This window comes from Chiloscyllium plagiosum, unplaced genomic scaffold, assembly GCF_037043375.1.
Source record: "Chiloscyllium plagiosum isolate Xiang-an unplaced genomic scaffold, Cpla_swu_hap1 HiC_scaffold_11, whole genome shotgun sequence".
Classification (NCBI taxonomy): Eukaryota; Metazoa; Chordata; class Chondrichthyes; order Orectolobiformes; family Hemiscylliidae; genus Chiloscyllium; species Chiloscyllium plagiosum.
In genome coordinates, this window is record NW_028270149.1 from 29,781,690 (window position 1) to 29,805,609 (window position 23,920).

General features: G+C 37.8%; 1 protein-coding gene across 3 annotated transcripts in view; it reads right to left on the minus strand.

Annotated features, from left to right (window-relative positions):
- Window positions 1-3,808: 3,808 nt before the first annotated feature.
- amot (angiomotin) overlaps window positions 3,809-23,920 on the minus strand; it is a 132,153-nt gene continuing 112,041 nt past the window's right edge. For all 3 annotated transcript variants that reach the window (XM_043704943.2, XM_043704945.2, XM_043704944.2), the window contains 7 exons: window positions 22,395-22,540; window positions 17,163-17,312; window positions 16,216-16,406; window positions 13,751-13,873; window positions 12,610-12,842; window positions 11,899-12,111; window positions 3,809-7,553 (listed from right to left, as the gene is read on the minus strand). In XM_043704943.2, the coding sequence (XP_043560878.1) occupies window positions 7,456-7,553; window positions 11,899-12,111; window positions 12,610-12,842; window positions 13,751-13,873; window positions 16,216-16,406; window positions 17,163-17,312; window positions 22,395-22,540 (1,154 nt within the window). In that variant the 3' untranslated portion in view covers window positions 3,809-7,455. The remainder of the gene's footprint in view (window positions 7,554-11,898; window positions 12,112-12,609; window positions 12,843-13,750; window positions 13,874-16,215; window positions 16,407-17,162; window positions 17,313-22,394; window positions 22,541-23,920) is intronic.

Consider the following 23,920-nt stretch of genomic DNA (forward strand, 5'->3'; position numbering starts at 1 on the left):
AAAGAAGATCTCTGTTAAGGCTTCACCAATTTCCTCCCTTGCCTCCTTCAGTAAACTGTAATAGATCCCACCAGGCAAGCTGATAAACTTCAGGCTTTCTTGCTGTCTTCATTAATCTGACCTTGCCTGTTGTTATTAGGTTTACCTAATTTAACCTCTACCTTCTCCTCAATCACTCCATATACTGACCTACTGTACGGATTCCCAATATGCTGTCACATTAGGTTAAACCTTCCTGCAGGGATATTTTTGCCCCTCCAGTTTAAATGCAACCAGTCCTTCTTGTATAGGTCCCATCTGCTCTGGAAGAGATTCCCAATGATCAAATATCTGAAGTCTTCCCTCTTACTCCCTCATCAACACAAAATCTTTATGATTTTTCAATACTTACTTGAACACAGCAGTTGCTTATGTTAAAAGGAGACCTTCACTGTCCACTGCTCACCTTCATTAGTGCTCCTTGTGTATGGCTGCAATAAAGAAGCCAGGGATTTGGAGCCAATACAAGACGACCCAGCTGGAAAGACAAGTGATAGCACTGCCACTGTCCAGAAGATCTGAGCCAGTGTTTCATTCCCTACCTGACATATCTTTTCCAGGTATCAACATCTTGCATTTATATAGTATCTTTAATGTAGCAAAATATCTCAACTTGCTTCATAGCTTTTGCAAGATCAAATTCAGCACCAAGCTATGAGAAGATACTACAACACCTGGCCAACGAGTTAAGTTATAAGGAGCATTTTAAAATAGGGGGCATCATAGAGTTTTAGCAAAGAAATTTAAGAATTCAGCATCTCGGCAACGGATATCACAGTCACCAATTACTTTTAACATGCGATCCCAGTTTTCATATTACTGCTAGATCTTGTCACTATCTACACCTGCACAAGACTTATGAACTTTCATTTTAGATCCTTGTGCTCCTTTGATTTTATTATCTTGTGCACTACTAATTTTACTTACTCCACTTGCCAGACTGGGAGCTGAAGTGTGTGATTGAGCATAAAAGTAATGGCCAAATGGAACTTGGTCAGCAGACCTTTGGATGAACTGATGTGTGTGTAAGGTGAAACATGGGAGGCCACTCAGTACAGCATTCGCATAGGAAAGGCTCAAAATAATAAGATACTGAATGAAAATTTCAGGGAATCAGTTGAGGCATCTTTGCTATGTTATAGAGTTTAAAGGAGGAAATCTTTTGCAAAGTATCATACATGAGGTTCCAAGCTTATTTTGAGGTCAAATGTAATATCAAGGTTGTAAACCATCTGGTTGCCACAGTGTGGTTGAGTCAGTTGCTAGGGAATGAAGTTTGCAACGGAGGCCAAAGACAATAGCTTTCCCAATATTTAGTTGGATGAGGCTTTAGTTCATCCAGAACTGGATATCAAATAAGCTGCATATCAAATAGCAGGGAAGATTCTTGGCAAAAAATCAAAAACAATTCAGAGATTTTGAACAATACATGAATAATGGAAATACCCGAAACCCATTATTGTCAGAGATCCTACAGCTTTGAAATCGTCAGTATATAACTAAAGATCTTATCTTTATCTACTTTCAAGGTTTTGCTCAAGTGAGAAAATATCTAGTTTCCATGTGGGTTATTTTGCGATCCTAACATATCCCTCCACATTTATCTACTTATTAAACTCATAGCAAAATGACAATATCTTTCGAAACAAACTGAATGTCAAATATTACAGTAACAAGTTTATTGGCTTCAGAACCATCTAAAGTTGCTATTTTGCCCTGGCAGATCTTCAATGATTAAGTAGCACAGAGTATGTATGTAGTCGGATTAATGTTCAACATAGCTAAACAATTGTTTTACAGTATAAACTGACCGTTAATAATGAATATGTTAATGTACATAACACTTATGGATCAGAAACTGAAGCAGCTGAGAATAAATTCCTCCATTATAGCTAGTTACACACCAGCTGCTTATGTGAGTGCAATAAGACAGCCTGTTGCCAAGGTTCCTACTGATGTTGTTCATGGTTGTTGCTAGGAGACTTGTCACAGGTGCCAGTGATAGTCTTCTCTTCCTTATTGATACATATAGACCAATTTAGTACTTTTCACTAGCAGCCCATTACCTCTTGGTGTTTGCCTTCCTGTTCCTTGCCTAGTGTGAGAGTTCTTAGATTAAACTACTAACTCCACTTCCATTAACATGGAAAGGCAACCATTTTAAGAGGGTAGAGAGGAAGTCAGCGCAACCAGATTCTGGCTGCAATCAGTTGCTCTTTTCCAGTTTCAATGGTACATTCGGTCAATTACAAACACATTTTTAGTTTTGTCCCTGGAGTGAAGTACTTTCAAAGTCAGATCACACTGACTATGCCTTGCTGGCACTAGCATCCTACAACATCCTTTGCAATGTTTCCACGGAAACCAAACAGTCAGGGTGTGGAATCATGCTGTCAATTTTAATAAATCTCAATTTGAAGCACCAAACCTGATTGAATATCATGCCACGTATCAGCATTTAAGTTTGAAATAAAGTTTTAAAATACTTATAAGCATTGATTTAAAACCTAAGTGCAATGAATTAAGCCTTCTTTACTACACAAACAAACTTAACTAGTAAACATATCAGTTATGATCAAATATAATTGGACTTCAATTGCTGGCTTAATGTTCTACTTTGGGAATACAACCATCCTGTCATCCTGGATCATGCATGGATGTGGTGAAATCCAGGGTGCTCATCGTCAAAGACTACAAAGACCACCAAAGTATTTACAGAGCTGGGAAAAGCAAGTATGGTTTAAATGTGGAATTTAAGAACTTACAAAAATTGTTTTTTGAACAGCACACCCAACATTTTTAAAAATCTTTTGTGCTTAGATTCTTGCTTAAGGGGGTTGAAAACCATCATGGGTGGTACATAAAGGGGAAATAAGTGATAGAAATTCAATAGTCATGTCAAGAAATGTAGCCAAGCTGCTTATATCAATTAATCCTTGAAGAGGAAAATGAGACAATTTGTTATTTGAAAAAGTGTTTCATGTTCATCGGTCTATAGATCAACACACTGTCCCAGGTCTCCAACTTGTATCCAAACTTGTGCTCAATGTTGGTCAGACAGAAAAGCACCCGCTGATTTGCATACAGTTTGTCAGTCCAAACTTCTCATGGAGAGCCAGAAGAATTCAATCAATAGCAGGAATCCACAGAGGGAAAAGTATAGAGAATTTGTGCAGGAGCCAAAATTACTTTTCACAATACCATCTACTGTATTCCTGAGAGCTGCTTAATAGGCCCCAAAGCTTCTCAGTGTATTAGTGAATGAATAAATGGGCGAATGTGCAGGGGTGTGAAATGACAGGTGGGGGAGGGGCATCAGTTGTCAGACCAGGATTTTTCTGCCATTTCAAAGTCTATTTTCCAAAGGAACTCAGGGAGCAAAAGTAATTGCCCATTGGAAATAAAAAACTCCTGAGCAATTTTGCAGAGTCAGTACATCGGCTCTTCTGGCGTGTCGCAATGCACATCTTGCCCCAGACCATCCAAAAGATCAAGTCCACTGTATTTTAACCTTTAGCAAAGGATTTATCCAAACCCCATAACTGTTCATCATGCAATTGGATGAATGATCCATGCTCCAGTTACTGACTGAGGCATGTAGTTACCACAGGATGTGGTAAAGAATAGGCTTTAAACTAAATGCTCACTATTCAGCACACTTTCAATGTCGCTCGTATAACACTGTGAATATTAGATCTTTTAACGTTTTTGCAATTTTGTATATGCTGCAATATGTTGGAATACAACTAGCAAGAAAGACAACAGTCAGTTTCAGCAAAATTTAGAAAATGTTTCTATTAAATATACAATAAACAATACAGAGAAAATACAAAATACAGTTGTTTTAACTTAAGAGCAAAAAGCCAGCTTTAACATCCTAACAAGAAGTTTTGAATTATATACAACAAAGTAAAAAATGTTTGTTTTTAAAAAGGCACCACATATCTGAGATTTATTTCCTAATTGTTAAGTGCACAACTTGAGTAATTAAATGCCTACTTATCAAATTTTTGAAGGTAGGCATCTTTACCAGGCTTTTAAACAAAAATCTTGTTTTATAATTACAGTAAGGTTAATTTGGAGCTTGAATAAAAATCAACTTTTGAAATGCTATATACAGTCATGACTTGGTATTTTTAACTAGGTTATTCCCATTTTGAACAAAACAATAATTTTATATGCAGGACAGAGTGGTACAGTGCAATGTTACAGGCTTTAGAGCCAGAGCTATTTAAATATATGTACATTATATACCTTTTACCCTCTAAAAAACGATTTAGTGCCTTAATATGTGGATGAAGTGATTGTTACCTTCTGAAGGTTAGCTTGACAACTATTATTTTTCATATGCAGTAACTTCCATTTATCCATCAATTTCTGACATTAGTCAATTACAATTCTAGCCTGTGCATCGCGCTTACTATTTTGCACAGAAGAGTTTTAGAACTGCCTCAAGTGCCATGCTATTTTATATAAATTGTGCACACAAATCATTGACCTCATTATGATTATTGACTTACAGGTGAGCTTTTCATATAGTCAACCACCGCTGAACATAATTCTTTTCTACTAATTGGGTTATGATAAGAGGATACCATGTTAATACCAAAAAGGACTCACACATCTCACTGGTAGATCAGTTCAGCAATTGTCATCAACTTGAAATCAGTAAAAACTAAAATTGGGTATAAATATATACTGGATCAACCACAACTGATTAACACACTATAGCTCACTGTATGAGGAATTTCTATTGTAATCCTCTTAATGTAGTCTAGATTTAATGCTCAACATCAATCAAGACTCAGATACTTCTGCTTTGTAACTGTAAAACTCTCATAGATATGTGTTATTCTATGTTCTTTTAACAGGGCTCATGCATTTGTGGGATTATGGTATTTAAGAGATATATCTGTTATATAGCAGCATTTCTGTTGTATTTCAGGCATAACATTACGATTGAACCAGTCACTAACCTGTGCACTAAAAGATATCAAGTCACAACTGTAATATAAATTAGATAAATCTACATTAGGTATAAATATTTCTTGCACAGATGATTATGAACAGAAATATATTGAAAATTATTGAAATTAAGGCAGAACTTGGCTGGGAAATGATTAGTCAAAACTAAATCAATTGCATTTTTACATAAAAAGAAACTACTAGTCACTTACTACAATCACAACAATACTATCAACAATATTGGCAAATAGAAATGGTCCACATTTTTACATGATATAAGCAGACAATTAAGAAACGTCCACTCTCTACTCTGTCCACATTTGAAACTCCCTGGCCCCCTGCTTCAAGCCAGCTCCGAACCAGCACTTAAGAGAACTGGACTCAGGATTCCTATCTACTTTTCCACCTAGTAAAATGGCACTGAACAGAAGAAGCCGTGAAATAACTGGAACAGGAGGGAGAAGATAAATTTAGTCTGAAACACTGTCATTGCAACATTTTAGCAGAACACAATTATTCATTATATGTCCAGTCAAACTCTGAAAAATACCAAGTGGCATAATTACTATTTTTGTCCTTTTCCAAAGGAACATGAGTTAAACAACACCAGAGTGAAGTATTATGGTACAAATCTAACACTCATGGCAGTAGAGACAAAGGCAGTGACAGTATCTCGCCCGAGTATAGTTTTGTTCTGAGACATACTGTTCGCAGTATTCTCAATAAAATGGTTTACAAGACTGCATGCTATGTCGTTATTCTCTTTCCCCAGATTCTTGAATTATCATAGTGCCCCACAAATTATAAAAGATTTCAATGCAAATAGATTAAGCAAAGCATAACGCTTCCTTATAATCTGGTTATACCTACTGGAAAAGACGTGAATGTCTGTCATTTAAATGTACACCAAAAATATACTGCATATTCAAAATTCCTCAGATTTGGGACTCAACTGGCTTATTACAGACATTGGCGAACTTGCATATGGGTAAAACAATGTGTGGTGCATTTAAAACAAGCATATCGTAACCAATAGTTTGAAATGTACATGAACACAATCTACCCGAAGCTACATGATATATTAAAGCAAAATTTTCAGGATCCCAAAATGTTGTTATAACAATACCAGTTTATCCTGGCGATACAGATCTGAAATTTGTTTGTCAAGTTACACTGAAATTAGGATTACAATGTCACATGCTTCTATCCCACAAATACATATTTAAAAAGAAAATTGCTAAAGTAGAATGGCATTCTGAACAGACATGTTTTCCTTTTTTGACGGGGAAGAGGGTGATCACATAACCTGGATCTATATAATGTATATCAAATGTTTATATACATTTTAACCCCATCAGTTGTCAATACTGAAACTGGTCTATGAGGCATTTGAGACTGGTGAAACCAGAATTAGCTGACTGCAGAGAGCATATTAATCGTATTCATGAAAGCAAAAGCAAGGATATCAGAGAGCTTTGCAATTAATCTGGGTATTCTTTAATTTTCTCCTCCTCTATAGCAAATATCAGCTAGGAGAAATATATTTGAATATTACCCAGTAACTCAAGTATAGAAAGTGCTCATGCCTGGATGCCAGATACAGAACAGCTCAGCTATGAGGTCCTGGTAGATGAATTACCTTCCAACACTGTTTTGGCTCATTCTTAAAGAGGGTAAACTTTGTCGAGATGTTAGAATATTGTCAGTGCCGCAGACCTCTCATTGCATGAGACAGTGGGTTTACTAAGAAAATTGTAGGGGAAATTGTTAAGCTTAGGATTGGAACAAATATTAATGATCTTTTAAGAGAGTTTCTGTACATATGAGCTAGTGAACTATTAAGATAGATTTAACTTTAATTGGTAATGAACAATTTCATATACAATCCAGAATGTTTGAAATGATGTTGTTCCAGTTTTTTGTAATCCTGAAAAAAAATACAAGAGGAAACTTGCCAAGATTTAGTGGGTTGGAGATTCTGTAAAACTCTGGCCCCCACCTCAAAGGCTATTGTCTCTCTTTTATACAATGTTATTGGTGAAAGAGTGGTTCTCCAATACATAACAGCTTGTGCTCTTATCACTATACTGTTCTGTTTGAGTATATAATACATCCATTGTTAAACGCTTAACATAATAAATTGAGCTGGAATGTATTGTACAAGGCAGTGCAGATACTTCTCAAACAGTTTGTACTGATACAGATCAATGAAGGGCTGAGTGGATAAATGATCTTTCCATGTACACTGCTTTAAAGAATGTGATGAGAAAGCATACATATCCCTTAGTCCATTTTTTGTGGCTTCCTGAAGTGCTTCGGCTTCATAAACACTTCAGCTGGAATAAAAGAAGATCCATTTTGCACGTTTTTCACAATAGACCTCAATGAGATCAGATTTTGTATTTTCAACACCCTTTATTGCCTGCTCACTGTGTCCTAGGTGAAAAAAGTTCAAATCAGGATTTCTACCATCTCATTATCAGCAAGGTCCTGCCCAAATGGAGAAGAGGGAGCTTTCTTATCAAGTGTACTCGTTGAAAGAGAATTGTCTGTAGACAAAAACAAGAAATTGATTTGGTTATTAAAATAAGAAAGTATACAATTTCAGTAACACCAAGTAATCTAGCTTCAATTAAATCTCAGAATACAATATCTGCCTCAGGTCAGAGATTTAAATGCATTTCAAGGGTACTCCATAAAAACAAATCATCTTGTGTTGTAGTAATATTGGAATACTTATGACCTTTTCTTCACAAGTTTACACAAATATTAAGTAGAATTCTGCAAGAAGCCAATATCAGTTCAAAGTTATGAAGTACTAAAATTAAACCTGTATTCACTGGAGATAATATTTAGGTCTTTAATATGCTAAAAGTCAACTATGAAGGTACAAACATGAACTCAAAACTTCAGCATAAAAATACAAAAGCAGTAAGTTTCAATTCAGAATTTTAACATGGATAATCTAAGGTGGACTGGGCACGTTTTGGGATCTAAAGTGCCAGGATCTCTCTCTCTCTACACAGGGGTCTCTTCTTTGCAGACAAAAGAACATGTACACATACTGCACCTGTTTCAACTCAACAAAATAAGTGACAGCTATTCTCTAGTTCCTTTCTCAGGAAAATGCCTCGACAAATCAGAATCAACCCAACTGGTTTAAAATTTAAACAAACTTGGCAGTGAACTGACAATGATTAACTGCTGTTGCTACCAAGGTCAATGCAGCTATGAGTCAGAGTTCACTTGCCAACCAATCAGCACTCGCCTCTCATACAGTGTAAATGTCGCTTTCCCTTTGTTTTGGTGTTTCTTGCAAATTGATCTGATGAGTGAGAGACGAAAATCTTTGACAAAATATACATTTTTGTCCTGGAGTACTCAAACTGGAATCATTTATATAATTTACTCTCAGAAGAATAGATTAGTGGAAAACTTCCAACAAAGTTATCAGAGCTAACAAACTGTAAAGAATAAACCTAAATGAATATTTGATTTCACAAAGGATTTAGATCAAATGCACAGAGACATGAATGATTAAATGCAATATATGATATTACGAGCACAACTAGCATCTCTGGCTTTAGCATATTACCAGCAGCAGGAACCATAGCAGAGTGTTTGCTTGCAGGGAGTTCAGCCAATGGTCCAATTAAAGACAATTTCTTACCCACTCTGTTATTCTGCCTGCTTTTGAAGATCACCAGAGTCCTCCCAACAGGTTCCCAACATGTAGGCTTCTTTAGTGATAGCTATATAGTTCACAAAGTTGGGTGTGCGCTGCTGGTAAAGCACAGCAGGTCAGGCAACATCCGAGCAGCAGGAAAATCGACGTTTTTGGGCCGGAGCCTTCATCAGGAATTTCGGGCCATTCCTGATGAAAGGCTCTGGCCTGAAACGTTGATTTTCCTACTCCTCAGGTGCTGCCTGACCTGTTGTGCTTTTCCAGCAAAACATTCTCAACTCTGATCTCCAGCATCTGCAGACCTCACTGTCTCCATATAGCTCACAAAGCCAATCCCTTGTCCCCAGCAAAGGCATCAATAATCAAAGATTATGACCCCCCCCCCCACCAAAGGTCTGCTCACGGACATCTATACTCCCTTCAAAGGCACTTCAGCATAAAGTCATCCACTTCCTTATCCTGCAAGCTTGGCAGTGACCACCACTAGAAGTGGCACTGCTGAGATTACTAAGCCTTTGATAGAGTTGTGATACTCTGAGAGGGACAGGCCGCTGTCCTCAACTGAACACTGATTGCGGCATCAGTCTGCTAAATTGGCTGCTGTGCTTTACCAGCACCACACTTTTCAACTCTGGTCTCCAGCATCTGCAGTCCTCACTTTCTCCTAGTTGATCTTAACCTATTGCAAATCCTCTTGCAAGGATGCCTACCTTGAAGAAGCTCTCCTTCTCCCTCTACTAGGATCTCAGTGAGTCCCTCTCTCACTGCAACCCCCAGGTCATCTCCTCTGCCCTGAAGCCACATTTCCCCTCCCCCCACCTTATCTCAGTCCCAACCCCCAGATTCAGCACCGCCCTCTTGACCTGCAATCTTCTTCCCGACCTCTCCACCCCCACCCCCTCAGGCCTATCATCCTCACCCTCACCTCCTTCCACCTATCGTATTCCCAGTGCCCCTCTCCCAAATTTCCCCCCCCACCCCCTACCTTTTATCTCAGTCCGCTTGGCACACCAGCCTCATTCCTGAAGAAGGGCTTATGCCCGAAACATAGATTCTCCTGCTCCTCGGATGCTGCCTGGCCTGCTGCGCTTTTCCAGCACCACACTTTTCAACTCTGGTCTCCAGCATATGCAGTCCTCACTTTCTCCTGGTGCAAGTCACCAACCCCAGGCCCCTGCTTTGGCTGCCCTACAGTTGGCTCCAACTCTCAAACCAGTTGTATGACATCTCAATTTCCAACAAAATTCAACCATTGCTCCAGGAAGACTGGAACCAATGAGAATTTTATCTGTGGAATGTAACCAGTCAGGTTTATTTAACGTATTACAATGCTTGACGGACATCCTGGAACTTTCTGTTTGCATTTGGTGGGCAAGACTCATCTTAAAACTTCACATGAGCAAAATTATTTTTAATTACACAGTGAAAGTAAGTTTCAAAGTGGTTGTTCACCATTTACCTACAGAGGATTTTGACAGCTGGAGAAATTACTGATTGCCTTTTCTTAACTGATCATAAAATTGCTACTGAGATGCATATTTGTTTTAGTTATGAATTTTCTGCACATTTTTTTGAGCAATACTAGCATTGACAAACATTCTTTTTGTACAGTTTAGCCCAATAGTACCTGCGATAAACACTCACGGGTCAGGAACAAAAACAGCAATTGCTGGGAAAACTCAGGAGATCTGGCAGTTTCTGTTGAGGGAAAGCAGAGTTAATGTTTCTGGTCCATTGCCTCTTCTTCAGAACAGTTTTTTTTTGAGGGGGAGGCACTGAATCAGAAACGTTAACTCAATTTTCTCTCTACTGCTGAGTTTCCCAGCAATTTTTGTTTTTGTTTCTGATTTCTAATTTCCACAGTTCTTTGGGTTTTTTTAATTCACAAGTCAGGTATGGCATAAGTTAAAGTCTTATTACCAAGAGGCAGAGAAGACTTTCATCTATCAGGCTGATCTTTGTCCATAACCAGGATTTCCATTCCTCATGGTCATCAAACAATCCACACTAGACTGTGAACCCATGGAGGTTAGTGACCCACAACATCTCTTTGCAACCCACCTCTCATGTTCAATTAGTTATCATGTGTACTTACATATGATGACTAAATACATGAAAAAATACCAGATGGTCTATTGATCCATAACTAGAGACCAGCCACTGCCTTCGGGACATAAGAGCAAGTGGTCACTCTTTTAAAAAGATAAGAAATCCCTAAAAGGTTGCAATTGTAACCATATGGAACACATGAAAAAGGAGCAGCAGTTGGCCATTCAAATAGATCATGGCTGATGCGTTAACATTTTTCCACACTATCCTCATATCTCTTGATAGCTCTGATAACCAGAAATCTACTGGCCTCCACTGTAATTTAAAATCCTTATTGAAAAAATTCCCTCTCATCTCAATACTAGATGGTCTACATATTGTTGATATTGTTCCCCTGGTTCAAGTTGCTCCCAGACAGAAAAAAGCATCTATCCCATCAAGCCCATAAGAAATTTATCAGCTCATTCTTCTAAACTCTAGAGAATACACATGGTCTTCTTAATCTCTCTTCATAAGATTGACCTGCCATTTCAGGGATCAGTTTGGTGAACCTTCATTGCATTCTCTCCATGTTAAGTATATCCTTCATTGAAGAAAGAGATCAAATGTGCAAAACTGACCACAATTGGTGATTACCCAAGTTAACATAGTTTTGCTTTCTGAGCACCTTCTAGCCAATGAATCTTAAAGACTGACAAAAGGATCTAACTGAAATCTATGGGACCAATTAGTTTTTAGAGAAAGGATATTTTCAGTTTTTGATACATTTAACCCCATGCCTCCCCCAAAGGTTCCACTCTGGCCCTTTAGAAAAAGACTTTGCTTAGCCCAACCGAATTAAAAGTGAAGTTTCTTTCTAAAGGGCCCAAATGAACACCAAAAGGAGACATAGATTTCAATCCTTTGGAAGAGAAAAAAGTTGCTTTTAGATTCGTTCAGCCAAATAAAATTATTTCCTCAAGGGACCCAAAATCAGCATGTCGACAGGCTCCATTCAGGTTCACTTACAAAAAGATCTTTGATTTTTATATCTTATTGTTTTTCAGACATGCAGATAAAGGATACCCAACTTGCAGTAGCTTCAATAGACTAGCAAGATACGTTAACACATTCACTTATAAGTAGCTGGACTATAGGACAAACACCATTAAACAAAATACCTGCTTTTTCCACACTTGCAGGGCTTGTACTGCCTGTCTTTCCTAGTGATGGTGAGGCAGTGCCTAATTTGTTATGCTCTGGACCTCTTTCTGTCTGGGTGCTGCTATCCCGGCTTCCTGTTTTAGAATGCGCTGAAAGTAGTGGCGTGGATGGTAGAACCGGTGAAGAGGAGGAAGAATGTGATTCATTCCTATCTGTGCTGAGCAGAAAACCTGATGGAAGAGAAGGCGTATCAAAAAAAATCTAATAAAATAATTTTTTTGACGATCCAACTAAAGTGGTGGCTTCTGCTGAATAATAAGAGGAACTCATGCCCATGCGATTGCCAATGATACATAGAAACAACCAAGAAATAATATTTTACAACCTCTTTTCAACTTTTTTTCCAAACAGTATTAAATCCGATATATTTAGACTTATATTTCTTTGACAGACACTTAACTAATTCTGCACAGTCAAAAAAAAATTCATTTTTAAAAATGTTTTTATTTAATCCATTTTCTAATCAACCTGTTCAGAGATATTATTACACACCTCTGGAGCAGGTACAACTTAAATCTAGGCCCCCTGGTCCTGGAGTAGAGACACTACCATTGCACCACAAGAGAGAGTTTAATCATCTGAACTCCTTTATTGGCCATTAGCATTACTAAATTCTATCACATTAAATCCTGCAATTCCTTCATTTTTTTAAAAAAAAGGATGTTTACCCAGACTGCCTTTCCAGCACTTGTCTTCCTTCTTCTCCTCAATGATTGGATTACTGGACAGCAATGTGGGATAAGACGAAAGTCCAGATGTAGCATTGGAAATAGAAGCAAGAGACTTTGAAGGTCTTAAAGCAGCTGGCTGTTCTGTTTTGACTTGTTCTCTCCGTGACCTCTGTTGGAGAACTTTGATCATAGCATCTTTCTCAATAATTTGAGCATGGAGAGTCTTAATCCTGGAACAAAACACGAACAATTAAAATGACCTATTAGCAGAAACCATTCAACCTTAATCTTGTGAAACAAAAAGGGAAAGATTTAATGAAGAGGAGTACTGACAGTATGGAATTTGAAAGGTGGCATCAGTGGTTTTGCAATAGAACTAGTAACCAGAATCACCGAGAGTTTATTTGCTACAGGGAATTGAGTCCTTGGATGTGGGATAGATTTCAGACTACATTTACCAGAAATCCAGTGGGAGCTAATTACATCAGGACGATGATCAAATTCTACTGGCTTGATGCACGTCAGTGTTGTAGAGAACAGTGCTATCCAACTTTGAGAAGGAGTTAGAAGTCTCTGAGGTAAGTATAAGTATTAAAGTTCAAAAGTAAACTGGAGCAAGACAGGAAAGGTTGAAGACAAAAAGAAAACCAATCACTGAAAGCATGCACTATTTGCTCTGTGTAATGCCTTTTAGGAAGTGACAAATCTCTCATAATATTGGTCATAGGGGTTTTGGAGTCTCATGTTCTAACGAGACATGCTTCTCGTATCACTACTCAGATACTCTCCACAATTTAGACCAAATTGGCAAATTGTGAGGTCAATTAAAGGCAAATTGTTGGAAGACTGTCAGTTGAAGGACAGATTTTCTCCTTGCAAAGTATGTAAAGATATAAGAAATAAATGATAGGCCTTCTTTCTATACACTTTTTAAAAAATGATTCATTCTTATTTGTGTTTTTAAAAGTGTGATATCTTAAGGGAGAGTGAAAAAATTACAAAACTTACATAAAGGATCTCTGTTAAGCATTACGCTAGTAAATTCTACTCTCGAACATTTTACAATGCACATGGATGATTGATTATTTAAGAAAACACAATAACAGATTCTAGGAGGATACAAATGCATTTGACCCACCTGCTTTCCATGTCGAGACACCTCCTATTGGCCATCAAAATTTCCTCCTCTTCTTTCTGGATCCGAGCTTCTAAAGATGTTTCATAGCTACCATTTGGAGAATGGCCTAAAACTGTCGTATCCCTGACAACAGACACACATTTATAATTAGTAATGCAGTTAACTCTGCTTAAACTCATATTGTTTGCTTTTACACACAATTTATTTAACAAATCCACTAACCACTGTCTTACTGAGTTATAGCAACTAAGGATTCTTGAGCTTAATTTGCAAACGGTGCTACATTAACTGATCTTAGCCTGCTTGGAAATAAAAGTGCCACAATCCCTCTAACTTTGTTGGATTAGGTTCTAGACCATGATTGCTATTCAGTAAGTTTAAAATATATGTGCACACTGGGTAATAATACAACTATAAGGCCGCTAATACTGTGTGGGATGACAGGTAAAGAAAAATGATCACTTGGGTAAGGTACCAAAGGGTCCTAACCTATAAGAAACTCTCAACCATCAGTTACTGTTCTCACAAGCTAATTAGCAAAGATACTATATATGCATCTGGTTGAAAGATTCAGTTGTTACACATCAAACCTCAATCATGTTTACTTTATTGTACATTTTCATTTAAGTACAAACATTGGCAATTCTGATTGATATACAAATCTTAATTATTTTACTTAAGTCTAGTTGCTGTAATGTCTACTAAAATCCAGAAGCTTCAGTAAGAAAGAATCTCTTTTCACTTGTGAAAAAGACTGAGGTCAACCTAATAGAGGCACTGTTCTTCAAATGACAAAAGCTTTTAACAGAGCAGGTACAGAGGGAATGTTGCTATTGTGATGTGGATCATAACTAAAAGGTCATCAGCATAAGATAATCACTAAGAAATCCAGGAACAAGTTCAGAAGAAACTTCTTTGTCCAAGAAGTGATGAGACCTTAGAAATCGCCACTACAGTCAGTGATTGAAGTCAATTCCATAGATGCATTCCAATGGAAGCTAGACAAGGGAAATGGTTATGGTGATAGACCATTGTGAGCAAAAATGAGAGGAGGCTTGACTAGAGCATAAACCATGCACTGAATTGGCTCGGCTAAATAGCCTGTTTTTTGAGACAACACCAATCCAATGCAATCCTGCATAAAAAGCCATACATTTTGAAACTAACCTTCAAGTAAAGCAAGATTTTGTTCAGTGCCTTCTGTTTTTATTTAGCCTGAAGTCCTAAATGAAATATGAGCTAGGTTGAGCTATAATTTGTTAATTGGCTATATTGAATTTGCAACCTACGAGACATATTTATGTAACTGTTACATTATTTTTCTGCAACAGTGTGCTCATCAACTGTGACAAAGACTAATTCAGTGAGTTTAGAACAGGCTCCATATGGAGGCAGCTATTAGTTGTTGTTTTGAAAATACAGATGAACCTCTATTACTATTGCAGCCAAGACATTTGCTTCATTTTGTGGTCTAGTAACAATATGAACTTTATCAAAGTCATGTGTGAGGATTTTTAATCATGCCTCATCTAACAGAAAGGACTAAATAAAGAAAGGGAATGACTTAAATTACACAACTTCTTTGAAACTATTATCATTACTTAAATCAATTTGTCACTAACAACTTGCAGTTGGCTGTATGAAATAATTTACAGATGCATCTGTAACTTGGCCTAATTTCATTTTTCTCTTTTACTAAATTCAAAGCAGAATTCCCAAAGGCAACAAATGGAATGAATAACTATTCATATTTGTAATTCATCTTCAGTCTTAAAAAGGACCCCTTTTTCCCTCCTTACATTCATGCATGAACAGAGCGCAAAGATTAGATTAGCTGCTGCAAAACTTTGAGTTGAATCAGACTCCGGTCCTACTCAAAAAGATGGAGCATGAAGTCCAGCATTACGCTGCAGACAGGCCATTCTCGCTACCTTTCCTTTCTGGCTTTGGACAGTTCATCCTCTCCTCTCGTATCCCACCTCACCTCAATTTCCTGCCCTCTGTTCCTAGTTATTTCTTTCTATCCTGATAACAGTATTTGCCTCCTTTTGTCCTAGCTATTCCCATTTTTCAGTGATTTCAAGATCAAAGTTTTCTATTGCCGTTAAAGATGGGATGGGGCAAGAGGGAAAGGTAGTAGTTTGGGTACGTGAAGTCAGCCTCTCTAGCCATCACCAAGACTGTCTTGTCCAGCCACTGAGAGACAAATGGAATATTGTGCACTTCTCCATCTGCTTTGGGTTTCTCCTCCTCCTCATAAACAAGTCAGAGAAGCTTAAATTCAGGTCAGTGAGAGAAAAACACAGGTGGAATTAATCCTACTCATTCCAGAGAGGCATTTATAAATTATTAGAAAGCAGAAGCAAAATTCCAATCATGCATGAGGCTTGCTATATCTGAAACATATGAGTCTGGTTCTGACAATGTAACTTATGGCACAGAAGTACTTTCGAGGTTAGACCGACCTTTGAGCTGCCACTGTAGCTGCAGCATCCAATGCAAATTGTCGCATCACACTTTCTTCAAGATACTTCTGTTCCCACTTTGTCATGTCAGCCTCCAAAGCCAGGATTCGCTCTTCCTTCTCACGTAGCAGTTCCATTAAGGAAGTGGCATTACACTCAGGAGCAGTGGGGGCCTGGGAGGTACCCTGACGCTGGACGAGATCAAATGAAAACGGCAATCAGATGACATCACAATTTACATATTCCAACGTCAGCATTTGTTTCTGTAATTATACAGGATTTTCCAGAATGTTGTTCAGAAAGAGAAATCAATCTTAAAAGTGATATCTTCTTTCTCTCTATACTGCTCATCCTTCCCTTCCTCTGCTGGAAGGACAGATTAGCGATCTGCTCTCCACTCTTTACCATTGAGCTCTTTGTGTGACTACTGCACAACAGCAGGATTTGAACACTGTAGTCATTCGTGAATATGCAACAGAAAATCGGGTATTAGGTGAGCTTTACTTCATTCAATTTTCATTTACAATTCCTGACAGCATAGCCATTCTAAGCAATGCCGCACACCAATAACCACTCTTCAAATTGAATCAAGTCAAAACGTATTGATATGTTACTGAATAATTGTTTGTAAATGTGATACCAAGTTCTGACCTCATTCAACCTCATCCATGCATTTCTATATGATTCACAATATAATGATCAGGAGACGATGACTCTTGTAACTTCATTTATACATCCATTAGAAAAATATCAAATGAGGAAAGGTCCTTCGGCTCAGCCCAAACTTTCCCAATACTATATAATATCCATTCATTAGGAGTTTTATTTCAATCATCAGAGGGAAACATTCTGCTTAAATCCACTAATCCCTCCAAAGGTGATCATAAAGAAATTACAATTTAAATATGAAATATGAAATATAAAACTGACACTAGTTTGCAATATACCTGCTGCATCCGAAGGGATTCCAATTCCCTTTCGAGGCGGGTTCGCAGCCGATGCTCAAGCTGCTCCCGTTTCTCACATGCTGCCTGCAGCTGGATCAGAGCTTGCTGCATTCTTTCTACTTTGTCCACGTACACCTGCTTCCTCTTCAGCTACAAGAGTCAAAGAAATGTATTTCAGCAGGTAAAGAGAATGCACACCAATGCCATGCATGTACACATAAACCACAGCAAGTGTGAATCACAATGTAAACAATGATAGCATATCATTATGACTTATTAACATTTAAAATATTGCAGGGTTTCTGAACAGCTTACATAGAAATCAGAAAGCCTTGAACAAATCTTAAAGTATTACTAACTCTCACTTTCTGGAGAGTTCCCATCATTTTTTAAAATTCAAGCTGCATTAAGCAATTGTCCGAGAATAACCTGGCATATCATATTTAGGCAGTGGAATGAAATTACTTCTCATACTATACTCATTATTTTCAGAGTACCTTTCCTTAGCCTTTGTACTATGGCGTCTACCTAGAACTCTTCATTTGGATGGCATGGTGGCTCAGTGGTTCACACTGCTACCCTACAGTGCCAGGGACTCGGGTTAGATTGCAGACTCGGACGACTGTTTGGAGCTTGCACGTTCTCCCTGTTTCTCTGCCGGTTTCCTCCCACAGTCCAAAGATGTGCAGGTTAGGTGGATTGGCCATGATAAATTGCCCCATAGCATCCAGAAATTGTAGCCATGGGAAATGCAAGGTTAGGGATAGGGTAAAGGGGTGGGTCTGAGTAGGATGCTCTTAGGAGGATCAGTGTGAACACGATGAGCCAAATGGGCTGCTTCCGTTCTGTTGGGATTTTATGATTCTTCTAATTGATTCTCTACAGGGACAAAAGTTTAACGAACTCTGGGTATCTCTGAATAGACTGGGATATTGAATGAGTTGGGATTCAGTGCTGCTGAAAAGCAGGGTTTTTGCAGTTTCTACACAAGAGTAGTAGTAGTTAACATGTAAGTTGGAACTGCTTATTCAAACATCTGTCCTCCAATCTTCATTAGTAGCTGCCCACAGATGGGGGTTTAAAATCAATGTTCATAAGCATGGGTACTGCCTTGCAAAGTCCACTCGTGTGATACAGACATCCTGAGATAAGTCCTCAATCAAAATAGAGCATAACCATACCCTCCACAAACAAGATGTGTAACCATTTGCAAAAGTGAACACTGTTCAGCCAAGAATAAACGACTGAGCACAGAAGAAAATGTCAAACAATGAAGCAGAGCGTCATTGTAAAGTGAATTATTGCACAGAGTCTCATTTACACTTCTGCAATTACAAAGTTTGCCACCAGCTAGCAAGTTGGAGATTTCTAAGGTGTCAATTTCACTTTATTGCCTTCAGGTGTTTTGCTCTCCCCTCTTTCTTTTGTACCATTACCATGGGGCCTCTTGAGGCACAATGGTAGTGTCCCTACCTCTGGGATAGAGGCTTGGGTTCAAGTTCCACTGCTTCAGAGGTGTGAGATCTCATCTCTGAATAGGTTGACTGGAAAATATCGTCATCGCTATCATTTGCTGAATCTACGTCAATTATCACTAATTATTGGCTTGGTGTAAATAGACAGTGTTGCACATGTTGTTAACAAGTGGAAGAGAAGAAACTCTTTAATTTAATAGGCAACTTTTTCACTGAACATTTTTAAGAATAAAAGCACTTCAAACTTTACACTAACGTTTTGATCAAGATATCAATATATATGCACACAATGCATCATTTAAATTTGATTGGCAAGTGCAACAGATCTGAAGTGGCTTTTGAAAATATGCTATGCTAGACAATGAAAAAGACAGAATTTAACTTTACTAATAAGCTATTTCAAAAGTTCACAAAACTTTCTAATTGTGTTCACTTAAGAAATTCTGTTTATTTTGAGTTAATTTCCTCATTCAATATCATTTCCTGTATCTTTTTGGTTCTCTCCCTACCTCCTAAAATCAGGAGACAAGTGCACAAGTCTATTCCCAGGTGACTGTGAATGTTGTCTAACAAAGTGGTGCTGAGGCTGGACTTTGCTCTACAAATAAACAGCCAAGAGATCTGTTCAGCTATCAGCCAGAAATCAATAGTTAAACTGAATCTGCAATCATCCCCATTGGGAAGTATGACACATAAGCAATACATGAGGTATTGCAGTCTGTGCACATTCCAAGTGCACTCTCATATGCCTCTTTCCAACAAGTTCAAACTGGCATTCTCTCTTGGATTAGTAGTTAGCCGTAAGTATCCAAACAGCTCAATTTAGTTGCACTCTCACTCCCACAAATTTGTGGCTTCAAGCTCTTTCCAGCACTTAATTATGTAATCTAGGCTAATACTCAAGAATGATACTAACAATATTTTCAGAAGTGATAATCTACATATAACACAATAAACAGAGTCCACGGAGTCAATATTAATCCAGCCCCCCCACCACCATGACAGAGAGAGGGAACATTAAATACTAAATGTTGGGCACATGTTTGTATTGTGATGAATTGCAAGTCATGCATATGGCCCCTTTTACAGAGTTGGGATATTTTATTATCAAATTTAACATCAGGCTTACATGGAGCAATTTGAACCTAATGTAAATTTAACAGCTGTCAGCTGGGCTTCCTGCAGTTTAGGCAACCTGGCAGTGCGAGAGAGGTGAAATTTATCAGCTCAATTTGTTCAAAGGTGTTTTATACCAATTGTTGTTAACCAGAAGAAGCAGGAGTGCTCTCTCTTTCAATTAACCCTTCAGAATAATTTCTTCCAGATTCTCTTTTTTGCTGCCAATGGTAGCCTCATGTCCTCTGCTGCCCTATCTCCATGATGTGGAGGAGCTGGTGTTGGACTGGGGTGTACAAAGTTAAAAATCATGCAACACCAGGTTATAGACCAACAGGTTTATTTCGAAGCACAAGCTTTCAGAGTGCTACTCCTTCATCAGCTACCTGATGAAAGCTAGTGCTTCCAAATAAACCTGTTGGACTATAACCTGGTGTTGCATGATTTTTAAACTTTGCCCTTGTCCCCAGTGGGTCCTATAATTGACCCCCAGCCTTCTTCCACACCTGATCCACCTCCCAGGCACTCCCAATCTGCCTCACGTTCACTGGGGACTGTCCTCAAAGGTCCTGGGCATTGATCTCCTGACTCTGTTTTCTCACCAGACATGCTAGCCAAACTGTCACTTTGACCAGTGGCCAAATGAAAAACAGAAGAGACAAATTAAACGAGGTCTTACCATTAAATCAGGGAAGACCTTGGAAGCCCCAGTTGACTTTCCTCCCTATAATCTCTTTTCAGGTGCACATCAAAAATCCAATGACACGCTTGACAAGCAACAACATCTATAAACATACTGGCCAACAGGCTCTTTCAAGCTATACTGCCAACAGCAGCTTAATCAATCATTTAATTTGATGTTGCTTGTAGGGTATTGCTGTGTGCAAAATGGTAGCAACGTTCACCTGCATATCAATGAATGGAGTACAATTCATTGTATTCACAACATGGATGGGTACATTTATGAGACAAATAAGAAACCTCATTTACACAAGGCCTATTTTTTATTATGACCCATGGATAATTAGGATAAAATGGAATTATTAACATTTAGTAAACATTTTACTGGAAATATGGAAATAAACATTAATTTATTTTGTCTCGAGACTGTCCAAAGCTTGAATAGAATTCTAGAAAAGTTTTTAAAAATCCACATGATACACATGTTTCTCAATTGTAATTGTGTTCTTAAAGTGTTGCTGTAACAACAGTGACTGGATTTCTTCATTAATTATTCCAATTTAGACATCGGGTTTTTACCAGAACAATCAGGACAGAAACTCCAAGCCTGCAGTGAAGAAGCAAACCCAATGTATTAAATTATATTCAGGAAGTGCAATACTTCCATCAGGCTTAAAAATTTAGAGAACAACATCAAATGATGACAAATTACCAGCAGTCAAGACATAGGGCAAATAAGGTGTTTTTAAAAAAAGAGTAATTGTATTTTCTAAATACGTAAATTACCAGATTCAATCTGAAAAAAAAGGAACTGTAGATGCTGGAGATTTAAGACAAAAACAAAATCTGGAGAAACTCAGCAGGTCTGGCAACATCTGCAGAGAGAAAACACAGTTAAGGTGTCAGGTCTGAAGATGATCATTGGACCAGAAATGTTGATTCTCGAGATGCTGCCAGACCTGCTGGGTTTCTCCAACAGTTACAGTTTTTGTACCAGATGCAAAAATTCAGTCTTTGAAAGGCACAATATTTTAAAAAAAGTAAATATTGAGAGAGGAAAAAACCTATAATGTTGATAAGTGAAATAGAAAAATTACCCCACAATTTGTCCTTCCACCCATTCTCCAGCAAGTCCCTCAAAGGGTTGGAATTGCTCCTTGTCCTCTATCAATGCCTATAAGGCTGAACTACTGCCCAGAGGTAAATCTCCGGTTACTATGGACACATCTTTCCCCTGGATTGCAGCCAGTAATGAAAGGGAATTTGATATACTAAAATTAAATTTTGCATTAATGGAATGCCAATGTGATCTTGTGCACATGAAACATCTTCCTCAAACATGAATGTAAAACAGACAATACACATTTATGTAATGAAAATTGAAAAGCAAGCATTTCTTGGTCCAATTTTCACTTCCAAAAGTTGTCAAGACAGTTACTTCAGAAGCTGGGCTGGCTAGTTCACTCCTCTAATATCAACACACTTTTTTTTCTCCACATAGTTAGTACTGTTAGGAGTGGAGACAGAGTTAAAGTAAGAGGTTCTATGGGATGAGCTCTCACACACGAACACTCTAACTCCATGGTCATCATGCATTGTGGCAGATAAAATGACCATTGGGTAATTATAGCTGAACCACAACTCTTGCCTCACGAATCACACTCTTGTTTGGGTAGGGATATTGAACGTTGTTAAAGAATGAGACCTCTGCTTAATACTTCTTCCTTATCTTAAAGATTCAGACAGAATTAGACTTCGAGATCAAACCTGTGTTGTGCTTGTTCTGAATAGCTGAGTCATATACCATTTTGCACACATTTATATCTAAATTCAATTGAAGAGAAATTTAAAATAACTGATGTTAGTAAGTAATTATAGTTACTCGTGTTAATTGCAATTCTTTTAAATTTTAAAATCGCATTGACTGCTACAGATAAGATCATCCTATTCCAATTCTTACCTCCTCCTCCAATTTGACCACTTTCCCTTGGGTGTTGTTCAAAGCCTGATCCCGGATTTCAATGTGTCTTCTCTGATCCTCATTGGTTGAACGGAGGACAGAGAGCTCCATTTCCAGCTTCTCCTTTTCTCTTGAATTTTCTTTACCTGGAGAATTCAGAGGCAAGGAAAGGGGAAATAAATATGCAAAACTGGGAACTGGCTTCCTTTAGAAAATAGAAGAGGAGATGCACATCATACAGTATGAACTTTACAAAAGCAAAGCTGCCCAGTGCCATTAATAGTTTTCGGAGAGAACACTGATCAAACTCCAACTAGGGTTCAGAAAGCCTAGGAACTTTATCAAAAAGACACCATGGATGATGAGCTTCAGTTATTGACAATTTAATAAATCGGTTCACAATTACAAAAGAGTTTTGATAGAGTAAATAGGAAGAAATTGTTTCCAATGTCAGCAACTTTACAGGTTCAGATCTAAGGTGTCAAAAGAACTAGACCAAAGATAAGGAGGAAGTTTTATTTTAAAATGCAGCAAGTTGCAAAGATGTAGAATTCACTGCCATAAGGAGCTTGTTGGGATCCACATAGTTTCTACTCTCATTTCAAGTAATGTACCAACAAGTAATAATAACTTCACAAGTTTACCCTGCTCTCTAGTATTAACTCTTCCACTCTATGCAATGTAAAAATTTGTAGAGGATTATTTCAAGCGTTTTGTTTGTCTACATCAGTTGCTAATGTAACCACCTCTGGTGAAAAAATTAAGGCAATAAATGAACTAATGTTCACACTGCAACAGTATTAGAACTGCAGTCTTTTGACTGCATACTTATATTATCAGTATACATTTGACAATCATTTATTTGATTATTAGATAAGCTGTGACAGAAAATAATGTACCAGATACTGTGCAGATAAAGCACTACAGACTTGAAAGAACTGCAAGACAGAACAAAAAGTCCTTCCTCAAGTTCACTGATCAGAACTATATCACATATCAGTCAAGATAGTGGGACCAATCTAAAATTTCTAATAATATAAGTCATAAATGCGCAAGGACAACGGTTGGTAATAATTAACATTCAGAATATTTGGTTTCAACCTTCCACAATACCAACTGTGTACTCCAATTAAAAACATTACTATGCAATAACTTAAAGGTCATTTATGTTCTTTTCATCTTGACATTTTACTGAATACAGTTGAAGAGGCTATCATTCAGTGTGGGACATCTAAACTGCTGATGCAAAGTCTAGTCACAATCACAAGTCTTAATTCAACTCAACTGACAAATTTAGTTATGTTCGACATGGACCGAACATTCCAGGAAGGTAATTTGGCTCGACACAAGCAGATAAGAGGTTCCAGTATGGCGGAAGCCTGGAAAGACCACTGATTAGATTACCACACTTGATTAATGTATCCTAATGGAAATTTCAATGACGCTATCTTTGCTGGATGCACTATCAAAACAAAACTAAGAAACAAAGAAATAATTTAGTCATTTAATAAATCTCTAAAGTCAAA